General features: G+C 42.4%; 1 protein-coding gene across 1 annotated transcript; it reads right to left on the bottom strand.

The window, feature by feature from the left end:
* Positions 1 to 870: 870 nt before the first annotated feature.
* LMNB2 (lamin B2) lies at positions 871 to 12,704 on the bottom strand (the record flags this gene model as incomplete). The annotated part of the gene is made up of 11 exons (XM_010019091.1): positions 871 to 996; positions 1,947 to 2,048; positions 4,151 to 4,270; positions 5,124 to 5,231; positions 5,733 to 6,024; positions 6,827 to 7,047; positions 7,745 to 7,870; positions 8,555 to 8,725; positions 9,550 to 9,675; positions 10,319 to 10,475; positions 12,568 to 12,704. Coding segments are annotated over 11 exons (1,602 nt in total), but the record flags the coding sequence as incomplete, so codon positions are not given.
* Between the last annotated feature and the right edge of the window lie 565 nt (positions 12,705 to 13,269).

Below are 13,269 nucleotides of genomic sequence, written 5' to 3'. Positions count from 1 at the left end.
GATTAAAAAAGTGAACATTTATGCAGGATAATCTTTAAAATCCCTAATATTTATCATTGCCAAAAGTAAAAATATTTTCAACATCTAAAATTGTCATCATTCTGCTGAATGCTGAATATGTCAAAAGTTTTAAATCATGATGCATAATAACTACTGCACATCACAACTTGCATCCATGATTTAACAAGGTCTCATTGGTGACAATGTCAAAATCCCCTGAAAATAAAACAGTTAAAACTCTGGGTTTGACACTTCCACACCTTAAGGTGTAGTGTATATTCAGTTAGCAGAAGCCTTCATCCTCCATCTTCTGAAATAATGATATGGAGCTAAAGGTGTTGACACTCAGATGTTTTTACCAGTGTCAAACCCTGGGGTAGGACAAGATGTCCTGGTCCCAAGTCTCCAGCACTTCCCTTTGGTTCCTTCCCTGGAGTCACACTTTTAAATGAACTTTGGGTCTCATTTTCCTAAGCTGGGCACTGCTGAGGATACCAGGCAAGATTCCTCCAAGATTTAAGCAATGATAGTAACATTGTGGGAATCTCTCCTGGGGCCCTGCAGGTGAACATGCTTTCCTAAACTTCCTTTTGGAAGTTCCTGGCTATATATGCAATTACAGATTTACCACACACTCCAGGAGTCTCATCCCATTTCTGCTGCAGGTTCGTACAGAAGACTTTAAAGTCTGGATGGGGGAAAACCATTCCACTATAGTGTTTCAACAAAGAGGGAGGAAAAAGAATCTATTAAAAATTCTGGCAGTTTGGTTCAGGAAAGGGGTTTTTTTTTTGTGTTTTCTTTTTATAAAAATGTACCAAGAGTAAACTTCAAAGAAATCAGATGATGCATATAAAAATAGTTTTCAGTGGCTCTGGAGGGAAAAAAATTAGCCAAAATAAAAAGAAATAAATGGGGAAAAGAAGCAAATAGTAGTTTTCTTTGTTTCTTTCTTCACATCACAGCGCATCCTCTGGAGGTTGTTCTGGGATCCCCCTAAAATAAGACACACAAAGTTGAACTCAATTCTTTTTGGCTTTTCATTCTGTAAGCCTGGACTTTGGTTATCAGCTCAGTTGTTCAAAGCGTTTTTTTATTTAGTTTAGTTGTATTGAAGTAATATCACAACTCTAGAGAAAGCACCACGGACATCACAGCCTACTGCCAGGCTTAAGACACTGCTGCTCTCGTCGTGGTTTGCTGGTTAATCTCCATCCTTTCAACATTGATACTGATGACAAATGACAGTCGAGATGGCATTAGCTTTAGAGCAAGCTCCTTCCTTTATTTCAAAGGATGTTTCTGTTGGAGAGAGCTCTATGCTGCACAGCTGCTTCTTTGGGTAAAACCCAAAGTTGTTTCGGTTGCTTTATACTACAATTACACTGCTTGAACACCCCTGGAGAGCAAGAAAAAAAGCTTTCAGAAGTCAACCTCCAACCTGCATAGAATGAATTCTTTGTGAAAGGAGCTACTCATGGCCGCTGATCAGGAGAACAGATTGCTTGAGATTGAAATAAACTTAAAGTACTGTCTGATATCACCTGTATGAAGTTATCTTTCTCCTTTTCACTCTGCCAACTGTTGGTCAGGTATTTCACAGTACTTACCTAAGGCTTATGAAAACCTAATGTATTATTAAGAAAATCAAGTTCATTTCAGACGTAGCAGATATCTGCTATCAAAAATATACCAGTAAGCTGAAGCTTACAGCAACAGGAACTGTACTATTGTACAGCTCTAGTGGCAGCTCCTGGAGCAGTCACACAAGTTATACTCTGTGTACACTGTAGCAATGCTGCAAGGCATTCCAAGTTTGTCCTCTGCAAGCATCCATTGGAAGAATCGACCAGAAAGATCAAGTTTAAAGGTCCCTTACTAAATCTTATGCCTGATTAATCCAGCAAATGAAGCAGAAGTTAAATACCTGGTCTGCATCTTATTACCTGTTGGTTGAAAAGGTCTTCCTCTCCAAACTCTGCTTCATCCTCTTCCTCTTCGTTCTCTCGCACAACTACTGATTTAATGACACTTCTCACTGCAACTTCCTAGACAAAAAGACAGATGAGGAGATGGCAGTAGTCTATAGCTACCTCAAGCTTTTGCTATCCCATCATAGTATAATACCCCTATTAAATTTTGGATGGCCTAAAGCAACTTGCCCTAGATTTAATGTTAGCCATGCAAGCAAATACTGGTAATACCCTGCAAACCACAGCATTCCCATTTTTATCCACTACAAGGCATGGTAGTGTCATTTGGCTTCAGGAACTTTCTTTCATTACTTTGGGATTGGAGATCCAGGTCTAGCAGACCCAGCTAGGAGCTGTCAGACAGACCATAACCTGAGAAACTAAAGTTTCTCAGTATGATTACACAGCATTAAGAATCTTCCTAATTTTTACTAAATATTCAGTATCAATTGCATATATCAATTATTGGGATGGTCTTCCAAGCTAGGCATTAAAAACAATTCCAAAACCCAAGGCAGTTTCCTGTCTTACTATATTATTTTTAACACTTCTTAGTAGTAAGAAACCACTCTTTATAATCACAGTCGTGAAACCATTGGTGCAAAATCCTACTTGTGGAGAAAGTCACCATAAATACACTTCTAAGCAGGGACACTGCAGGTAACCACAGTAAGAATGGATATGGATTGGAAACGTTTTCGGATACGCTGGAGCTTCCCTGGGTCAGGGCAATCGCCAGCACAAACACAGGCTCAGGGAGACTGTATGGAGCATCCCTGAGGACTTGAGGGTGTTGGGTGAGGAGAAGCTCCCCGTGCCCCGCCTTCAGGTTCCACTTGAGCCCAGAGTCCCCCCGTATGCTGGGCTGTACCCCCAGAGCATGAGCAGCAGCTCAGGGAGGGGATCCTGCCCCTCTGCTACAGTCTGGGGAGACCCCCCCTGCAGCCCTGATCCAGCTCTGGGGAACAGCACAAGAGGGATGTGGAGCTGCTGGAGCAAGGCCAGAGGAGGCCACGGAGCTGCTGCGAGGGCTGGAGCAGCTCTGCTCTGGAGCCAGGCTGAGAGAGCTGGGCTGGGGCAGCTGGAGAAGAGAAGGCTCCTCAAGGGGACACCTTAGAGCAGCTCCAGTGCCTAAAGGGGCTCCAGGAAACCTGGAGAGGGGCTTTGGACAAGGGCCTGTAGGGACAGGACAAGGGGAATGGCTTTAACCTGCCAGAGGGGAGACTGAGATGAGCTCTGAGGCAGAAGCTCTTCCCTGGGAGGGTGCTGAGGCGCTGGCACAGGGTGCCCAGAGAAGCTGTGGCTGCCCCATCCCTGGCAGTGCTCAAGGCCAGGTTGGACACAGGGGCTTGGAGCAAACTGGGGGTTGGAACTGGATGAGCCTTAAGGTTCCTTCCAACCCAATCCAGTCTGTGAGTCTATGATTCTACTAACTTAACCACTTCTATCTGAATACTAAGCCAGTTAGCTTCTCTATTTGTTCAACTTACCTTCCCCTCCTCCCTTGCCCTGTGCTGCTGATCCTGCACAAAGTGCTCCCACAGCACTGCCAGCAGGAAAGGCAGCAGGAAAACCAATACAACTGTTGGTCTTTTTCACTTTCCTATTTCTCTCAGGTCAATGGGATAATGGCACATTTATGAGTAACAGCCAAAGCACCATTCTCCTTGCAGGAGTCTTCTGCAGGGATGGCTTTAAAATAAATCAGCTGTGGGCAGATGCAGTACAATGCAGAATACACAGGAACCTTTGCCAAATGGAATGTTCTGACGGACTTTCAGCGTTGAAAGGCCAGCTATCTTCCTACACTCATATTTACATTGCACCCCTAAATATCGTAGGTACTATAAAATGTCCCTTTCAATTGCCAGCAGTAACTTTGTCTCTTCTGAAAATACACCCTCAAATTCCAAACAACCTCTCTCCTAGCAGGGGGTTTTGCTAACACAGGGAAGAGTCCATGGCTGCATTCAGGATGATGATTTCAGTCATTAAACATTACCCAGAAGTCTTCCGAGATACATAGAGGTATATAATCATTTCAGTGTTAGGAACTTATTTTAGAAGACAGGAAGGGAGACCTTAAAAATCAGGATTTTGGCATTGTCATCCCCCAATGCCCTCCAAATGGAGGGCTCTGGGAGCCAACCCAGCCCTTTCCTACAGCTTTTTCCTACCTCTCCTTCGGAGTTGACAAGGTACGTGCGGATATTTCCTCCGGTGCCCCAGCTGCCTTGATTCTTCCACACGAGAACAGAAGGGGGGCTATGGGATACTCCTGCATCTGCACCCCAAATCTAGTGGGAAAGACATTCTGTAATTAGCTGTTGATGCACATTTTAGTTTTCTCTATAGAGAACCCCCTAATTCTCCTACTACTTCTCTTCATGCCGGTTTTGTTTCTGAATTCCAATGGCAGTTTTACACCATTACTTGTAGTAAGATATTATTCTGTCTACAACAAAAGGTAACAGTGGCCATAAGGAAAAAAAAAAGGAAGAAAAAACAACTCTCTTAATATCAATCCTTTTCTAAACATAAAAGTTTCTCCTCCCCCTGTCTCAATGAGTGCACCGCATGGAGCCAAGGCAAACTGCAGCTTCTAGTGTAGGCATTTCATCTGTTATATGTATCCGAGTAAGATACATACAGAAATAGCTGGAATTGATTCAAAGAAAGCCATTTTTTTCCCCTCTGAAATTGCATCTGTTGCAATAATATGCAACATATTATGCAAACAAGATACAACACCATAGAAAAGCAGCTGTTCTACTACAGTTAAGGCTGAGAACATAGAGTCTTAACCCAAGTTTACAAGACTGAAGGAATGCTCTGAAATGTTCTGTTTCATTACGAGGTTGAGAAGGGTTCACGTTCCAAACCTGGGCAAAGGTGTCTGAAAACCAACACACCCCCCCACCCTAAAACACCTTTTTCTTCAACTTTCTCTTGTGCCCAAAGTGGTCTTAAATAGTGAAGTGTTCATATAGAAATATCTGTTCTTCATTTTTACAACTGAAATCCTGCTCCTCTAAGGTGAGATCCATGAAACCTAAGTTACACATCAAACCAGGCTGTACCAAACGTTTTACAACTGCCACAGTATCAATAGAAGGAGTATGTTGTTGACATACTGTAAGCAGAACTTACTGTTACAGTCTGCCCAGCTCTGAGGATATACTTAGGAGTAAACTTGTAGGCAATTTCTTCTCCATCTCCAATTTGTCTTTTCAGTCGCCAGTTACCCAAAGACTGATCCTAATGGAGAGAGTCATAAGGTTATTTAAGGTGAGCAAAACAAAGCAAAGAGGCATCAGAGCTTTCTCTAGGTCTCTCTGTTATTAAAATAATGTGGATATAAATTTACATGGTTGCTAAACATCTGCATTCTAACTTGAAAGTATTTTCTATACCCTTTAATAATCTAAAGCGTAAATTCCATAAGGTCATTCAGCAAAATTTAAGACACAAATTTCAGACAAAAACATTCTGCTAGAGCCAGCAAGGCTGTTCACATGAGCAAGGTACCAGCACAGGGACATTTGGGACAAGAACTATGTTCTTTTCCTGCAGCAAACACCACACATGTGAGTAGTACGTTGTAAGGTTCAACTTTGACTCCTGCCCCTGTTAATTACTGCAGGATGCTGCACCTTGGGATGCTGCTCCTGCTCTCCAAATGACTCCACCTACTTGTGCCACGAAAGGCTGTGACAATTCAGCTCCTCCTTGGTCTCTGGGAGTTTTGCTGACACTCACCTTCTCTGAGTTGTTCTTCAGTTGAACATATTTGCCCTCCAGGTCTATCTCTTCTATGCTGATACTTCCTGTAGCTGAAGCTTGCTGGGACATCTGGAAGCTACTGCTGCTGCTACTGCCACTGATGCTTCCAGTGCCAATCCCACTGGTTCCACTGCCTGAAAGCTCCTCTGCTTCAATCCGTTTTCTCTTGCCTCGGGAAGAGCGAACAAGTGAAGTGCTGCTACTGCTGCTGCTGGAGGTAGCCCGAGAGACTGTCACACGGGAGGAGGGACTTGGAGAGAGCTTCAACCTTAACACAAGAAGCAAGAATTCTAATTAAGTCACGCAGGGGACTGCACACAAAGCAAGAATGCCACAATATACTCAGGAACCAGACTGTAATATGCCCCAAGGCTGAAAGCAGCCTCACTTATGTGTCAGGAGGGCTGAATATAAGGAGCGGGCTACGGGCAGGAGGTGGTTATCCATCCTTGAGAAACTGCCTGGCAGCATGATAATGTGCCACGGAAAGCAGTGCTAATGGGAGCAAGACAGATCACCTAACCCTCCCCTCCAGTATATCTACTACAAAACACACTATTCTTGGGCCACATGATTTAAAAACTTAGAAGTATAAGCACTTAAATAAAAAGAGAAGATGAATGTCTCCTCTGCTTTTGAGGGAGCTGGGCTGGTTCAGCCTGGAGAAGAGAAGGCTCCTGAAGGGAGACCTTAGCAGCTCCAGTGCCTAAAGGGGCACCAAGAAACCTGGAGAGGGGCTTTGGACAAAGGCCTGTAGGGACAGGACAAGGGGGAATGGCTTTAACCTGACATAAAACCCAAACCATCCTGTGCTTCTGTGAATGTCAAGCATAGAATGATATATTGCACTGTACTCTGAGACCATTAGAAAAACCAAAATACAGTGTTCAGAGGAGAACACCTGCATGTGTTTTATGTAAGTGCTCCATGCAACACATTGTAGTGTGAAGCAAATATGACTTCAGTGAAACCAAAGCTGGGCATTCCTACTGAAATGGTAAAAAAAAAAGCATAAGAAATGAAAGTAACTTCTGTTAGTCCTAAGAAAAGAACGTGGAATCTGTACATGCCTTTCCTCTTCTCCTTCCAGGAGTTTGCGGTAAGCGCTGATCTCCATGTCCAGTGCTAATTTAACATCAAGCAGTTCCTGGTACTCTGTGAGCTGCTGCTGCATCTGGTCCCTCATGTCTGTCATTTCTCTCTCCTTTGCATCTAGCATCTTCCTAAACTTCTCCCGCTCGCCAGCCATCATTTCCTCCAGTTCACGAATACGATCTTCTGCTGCACTGGCCTGGGAAGACAGCAAAGAAAATCCCACTTGGCATCTATGTACGTACAGGAAGTGAGGTAAAAATTCAACTCCCTCCCAAATGAACGTAAAGTGAGACCCCACTTGCAGCACTGGGTGCAGTTCTGATGCCCTCAATGTAAGAGGGACATGGAGCTGTTGAAGCAAGTGCATAGGAGGCCACGAGGATGATCAGGGGTTGGAGCACCTCCCATATGAAAGTTGGGGCTGTTGAGCCTGGAGAAGAGAAGCTGTTGGAGACCTCAGAGCAGCTCCAGTGTCTGAAGGGGGCTACAAGGATGCTGGAGAGGGACCTTCATCAGGGACTGTAGCAACAGGACAAGGGATGATGGGTTCAAACTAGAACAGGGGAAGCTCAGGTAGGATATAAGAAAGAAGTTCTTCACTGTGAGGGTGGAGAGATGCTGGCACAGGTTGGCCAAAGAAGTGGTGAATGCTCCATCCCTGGTAGTGTTCAAGACCAGGCCGGACAGAGCCCTGGGCAACCTCTGTGTGAGGCATCCCTGCCCATGGCAAGGGGTTGGAACTGCATGATCTTAAGGTCCTTTCCAACCCAAATCATTCTATGGTTCTATGATTTTGCTCTGTAAAATTTGGGAAGTATTAAGTGACATTAGTTCATATATCCAAACAACACAATGCTCTGTAATAGAGAAGAAAGCAATTTTAGTCCCCTTACCTGTTTTTGAAGGCCAGAAAGCTGGTAACTGAGAGTTTCTATTCTCATGCGAGCCTCCTTCAACTCCTCTCGAGCTGCACCAGCAGCTTTGTCATTTTGGTCAGAGGACAGTTTGGCATTCTCCAGCTGGAAGGCAAGGTTTAGACAAGTCACTTGCCTTGATTTAGATAACTTGCAAATATCCTTTTGGTAAAAAAAACCCAGAAGCCTTTTAATCTTAAAGAATTTAAATGGACATCTGCTAAGTTTATGGTAAGAATTGCATACCAGTAAGGAAAAGCCTTAAGCACCAGGAAAATCTACTTCAATCCTCTTCCTATAGGATTTGCTTATACTATTAGAAAATAGGCTGTTGGCCCTTCCATTAAGCAAGTAACATTATAGTTTCCAAAACCTGAGGTTCATGGGATCTCGCTCTGCCTATTTGTCTTAAGAACAATCACGCTGGGTCAGAGCAAAGGCCACCCAAGGTCCTGGTCTAAGAGCTCCCTGGATGGCCAGGGACTGAGCTTGGTGAAACATTGTCTCATTGGCCATTGCATGACACCCACTATTCCCACTGTGTCCTCTGCAGTGACCAACACTTCCACGCTTCATCTCACAAAGAGGCCTTTCTTGGCTAAAGCTATTCCTGGCTATTACCCCCCTGAAAACGCATCTGTGCACAAGCACCAGAAGGAGGCATTAGAACAATGGGACAAAGCTTCTTCCGATGATAATGACTTGTCTCCTTAAAGACAGTAGGGCTGATGGAAATGGTTTTCTCTCAGCAACTAGATATCCTGTTAGACTGAAGGTAGCAGGAGTTACCTTGGCCTGATAGGTCTGCTCAAGCTCCATTTTGTACAGTTTCACTTGTTCATCATGTTGATTTCGCAGGTCTTCCAGGGCCTGAGTCATTTTGGATTCATACTCCTGTTGGCGACTCGTGTCCACCTCAACCAAGCGATGTTCATGACGTTTTCTTGTTTCCCTTATTTCCTACACACGAGGGAGACAAATTACCACATTAGGGTAAACAGCACAAGCAGTTACATTCAGACAACAATTAACTATTTCATTACTAATTAGTATATAGGAGCTACAGAACTAAAGGCATTTAAGCCCAAGCATTGCTCCACATACTAACAGATGCAAGTTACAGTTCTCATTTAGCAGGATATAATTCTTAAGGGACCCAACTTAAAAACAGGTTTAAAAACATCCATACGCAGTTTAAGTAAGGAGCTGGTTTATGCTACAGAAGCCAAAATGGGGGGAATGAGGGAGGAGAGACCACGATTTTTTACATAGCAAAGAGATTCCACCTGCTGCACTATGAAACCTTTCCTTCTCAATATACATCCCTACAAAGGAGTCAGATAAAAATCAACCCCTTCAAATTGAAAAAAATAATCATTATAGAGAAAAATCTGCATCTTCAAATTTCACTTTTAAGCACATGCAGATCTTCTGTCTCATTCTATATACTGGATGACCTCTACTCATTAGAGCTGGTGCAAATAAGGAGCAGGGCCATGCAAAGAGGTCCAGAGCGAGGGAACAAGACATTCCCTTTCCTTCCCAGAGCAGTCAGCTGCTACATAAGCTCACATGCCCATGGAACAATACCCCTGTCACTCAAGTCTGTCACTGATTTACCATGTAACTCTGGCAAAACCTTTGACTATTTAATTACTCCATCCATTCATAGCAAGGGTAATACTGATTTTCCCTACCTGGACTAGTTGGTAACTGCTTACAGTCAATTTGAGTAAAAGCTGCCTAAATTTCAGACTGTGATGAGTTTATTAGGTTGACAATACCTCCTCAAACACATTCTTCCTGAAATCCAGATCCTCTTGCAAGCTCTGGCAACGATTCTCCAGGTCCACACGCATGAGGGTCTCCTTCTCCAACTGCTTCTTAGCCACAGCGTGACCATCTTCAGCCTAGGCAACAATTTTAAAGGTAAAGATCTAATTTTGTCTAGACCCCTGTTCTTGGTCCATATTCTCTTTATGGTCTTTATTTGACATCTCTGGACCAATTATTCACAAATCTAATGATAAGCCACTTAAAGCAAACAAAAATCCCAACAACAAACCCCCAAACAAAACAAAACACACAACAAAAGAAAGTGTGTGCATGCTTAGGAATATTTAAACAAGCTTTCATGTTTGTAGACCAGTTATTTAAAATATAGGATTATTTCAATGCAGTATGATAATGGAGCAGAGTATTATTAATTCCTAAAGCACAAGATTCTGTATATTCTTCTTGCTAGCATAGTCCTACTGGGTACTCCAACCTAAGTTTGAATTATGCAGGACATTACTAAGGACAACATTTAATAGCTGCTATCTCATGATTATACAAACACCCACCAGAAAGTTTTAAATAAAAGCTTTTGACAAGTAACATTTCAAAACCACAATGTTGCTCTGGTTGTTTTAGACGTTTCTTCCTATTTAGTTTTATATCCAAGAGGGGCAGGCGAGAGTTCAGCAGTAAGAGAGATGGATCAATTATGTTCAGACTATAAATGAACTGCAAAGAACACCATGTGTGACATGGAAGCAGTCACAGCCATACCTTAGCAAGCTGGGCTCTCAAATCAGCCACCTCTGCCTCCAGACTGCGTTTCTCATTCAGGACAGTGTTAAGTTCTGCTTCACTTCTATGGAACAGTACTTCAAGATCCTTAATGCGACCCTGAGCCACAGACAAATCTGCATCTTTCTTCTTGTAGCTAAAACCAAAAGTTTATTACATTTATTAAGTGGGTGCACATGTGTCTGGAGCATGTCTTGGTTACTACTACAGGTATTTTGTTATGATACAAATTTTATTAGGATAAGTGTACCATGACATGGCTCCTACAGTAACCTGCAAATGTAGCTAATGAAAGCAATAGTAAACACCTCTTAAAACTCACAGCTTGTACCAATGTGTTGTAACTGCATTGCCTACTAAAGAATGTCATGGGCAGGCAAGAATAAAACAGGAAAGCAACTCTACCAGCTAAAAGATGACAATGAAGCAGCTTCACACACAAGGCGTGGAGTATTTTGTCATCACACTGCTGCACAGCACATTTAGCTGCTGACATCTATCACTTTGGACTACAACCCCCGAGAAGCAGAGCACCTCCCACAGAGGCACGTGAGCATCCCCCAGTGTTTTGTACTTGATGTGGCCAAGCCCATTCCTCAAGATGTATTCCCACCTAAAGTAGTAAAGTAATTCACTGTGGAAATGTGGTCACAGGAATAAACCAGCATTTCTCAGCAGCATTTGTTATGAGCAAAGCAGCTCTGGTCACTTTAAATATCATTATTTGAGCTGTTATGTCCAACTCACAGAAACTATTAAGGTCATCTTCCTCCTGCACACCAATTACTTGCCTACCTTTTCCTCTAACACACTGACTTTCTGCAGCTTCTCTAAGTGTATGTCATTATGTTATTAAAAAAATGGGGTTTTCTGTGAAGCAATCTTCCCTTGCTGCAGTTTAAACTCACTCTAATCTCACACCACTAAGAATGCAGGGAATGGCTTCTTGTCTTTTTCTCTTAAACCACCTTAGAATTCACTTTCCTTGCTGTAATCTCCGAATTTGTTTTCATTTCACTGTAACCAACTCTTTTTTAATCATTAGTCCAATCTGTTTGTGTGAATCCTGTTCTGTGACATATGGGCAGTGTCTTCAAGCTCAGCAGCTTGAAGGAAATATATAGACAAAACATGACTTCTACTTAAAAGCAGCTATTCAGCAGCAATCAGAAAGTCTTCAAAACAGACTCTCCAGACACAGGCCCCTGCATCACATCTGTTATGCAGTAAAACAACTCACTGTACATGTGTTGCAGACAATCAGATCTGGAATCATAGTATCATATAATCATAGACCAGTCTATGATTATGAGTCCTTTTATAACTATTTAGATGCAAATGAAGGGAGATGGGAGACTTATAGTAGGACTGTACTGGCACTACTGGATTAAAACCAATTTTATATCCAACAGTGTTCATATACAGGTGATGTGCATGCCGGCAGGCTCAGGAAAGATCTGCAATTCTCAAATCTTCTCTACTAAAATAGGTACCAAAATTCAGTCAGAAGCAAGTAAGAGTCTTGCCACTACATATATTAATTTTAAAATATGAAGTTTCGACTGCTGAATAGTATTTGGTTATGAAAACTTCCTGGTGGGAATGGAAATAATGGATTACAGTTGGCTTCAGCAGCCAGTTTATTAGGCCAGTTCTCTTTAAAACCCTGCTGTTCAGTTTGACTCAAAGTATAGTTGGTACAAGATCTTCCAGCACACTTACATTTTAGCTTCATATGTTTTCAAGGCAACACTGCTTCCATATTCCCAAATTCCTTAAGGCCACCCTTTTCCTTCATTCCTGCCATGAGTCCATCCAGTGAAGCAGATTATAAAACTGATAATGTTTGCAAGGTAACCTTCCTTAGATGGATCAGTTTTAGTCTAGTCAGTTTCTCAAGCTGGTTTACTAAGCAGCTGCCCATGTGCATGGTCACATAACCAGAGGTACAAGAGGACAGAACCAGGCACAACTAATCTTTTCTGCCTCTAGATGTCTGAATTGCCCAGCTCAGAGTATATTTTGTTTCTACAAATACATTTGTGAATATACTGGTCAGATTATCTGCCCTGATGAGCTGTACAACAAGCTGAGGAACAAGCCTCTATCTTCTCACTGATCTGCAATGCATCCAAAAGGTTTTAGGAAGCACCAATAGAACCATTCCCACTGCAAAATCATTCCAATTCAAAAAATTATCATCTTGCATCATGGAAGATTTTCCTTACCTTTTATTGAACTCCTCAAGTTCTGCTCTCAGTTTTCCTATTTCAATCTGTAGTCTGGCCCTCTCTTTGGCAGTTTCATCCAGAACTCTTCGAGCATCAGCCAGTTCAGACTCATAGAGACTCTTGATTCCACTCACCTAAGGGGAAAAAGTATTCAGATATGAGACTATCCCAAAGATTAAGAGTCCAAGAACCAAAACATGGCACCAGGTTTAAGATGCAGCTACAATTGATGCGATCTAGTCCCAAAGACAAGACTCACATTTTATTCCTAGAGCAATACAAGAAAATACATCATGTTTGAAGTGTGCAAGTCTTCCAAAGAGAGAAATTGCAGCAGATCAGTGCACCCTACACTGGCATTTTAAAGTATTTGCCCTCATTTCCAATGCTAATGCTTTGGGAGTTAAATACTTTTTAAATACTTAAAGATGTATTTTGTGGAATACAGGTCCAGGTTCAGTTTGAATCTCCTGCTCTTGTGCTGTAAAGCTAAAAAGAATCTGAAACAAGATGAACTACAGAAATATGAACTGTTCAGAGATAAGCCTCAAGTCCTGCTCTCTACCTAGAGGATAAGGATCTATAGACCTCTCCCTGTCCCAACTCAACATATTACACGAGCATCTCTTCAGACTACAGCAAAGTACCTCAAAATCTTCCAAATTTCCCACACACACACCTTGGAATGCAAGACTATTT

This window comes from Nestor notabilis, unplaced genomic scaffold, assembly GCF_000696875.1.
Source record: "Nestor notabilis isolate BGI_N333 unplaced genomic scaffold, ASM69687v1 scaffold6200, whole genome shotgun sequence".
Lineage (NCBI taxonomy): Eukaryota > Metazoa > Chordata > Aves > Psittaciformes > Psittacidae > Nestor > Nestor notabilis.
This window is presented reverse-complemented; position numbering and strand designations above follow the sequence as displayed.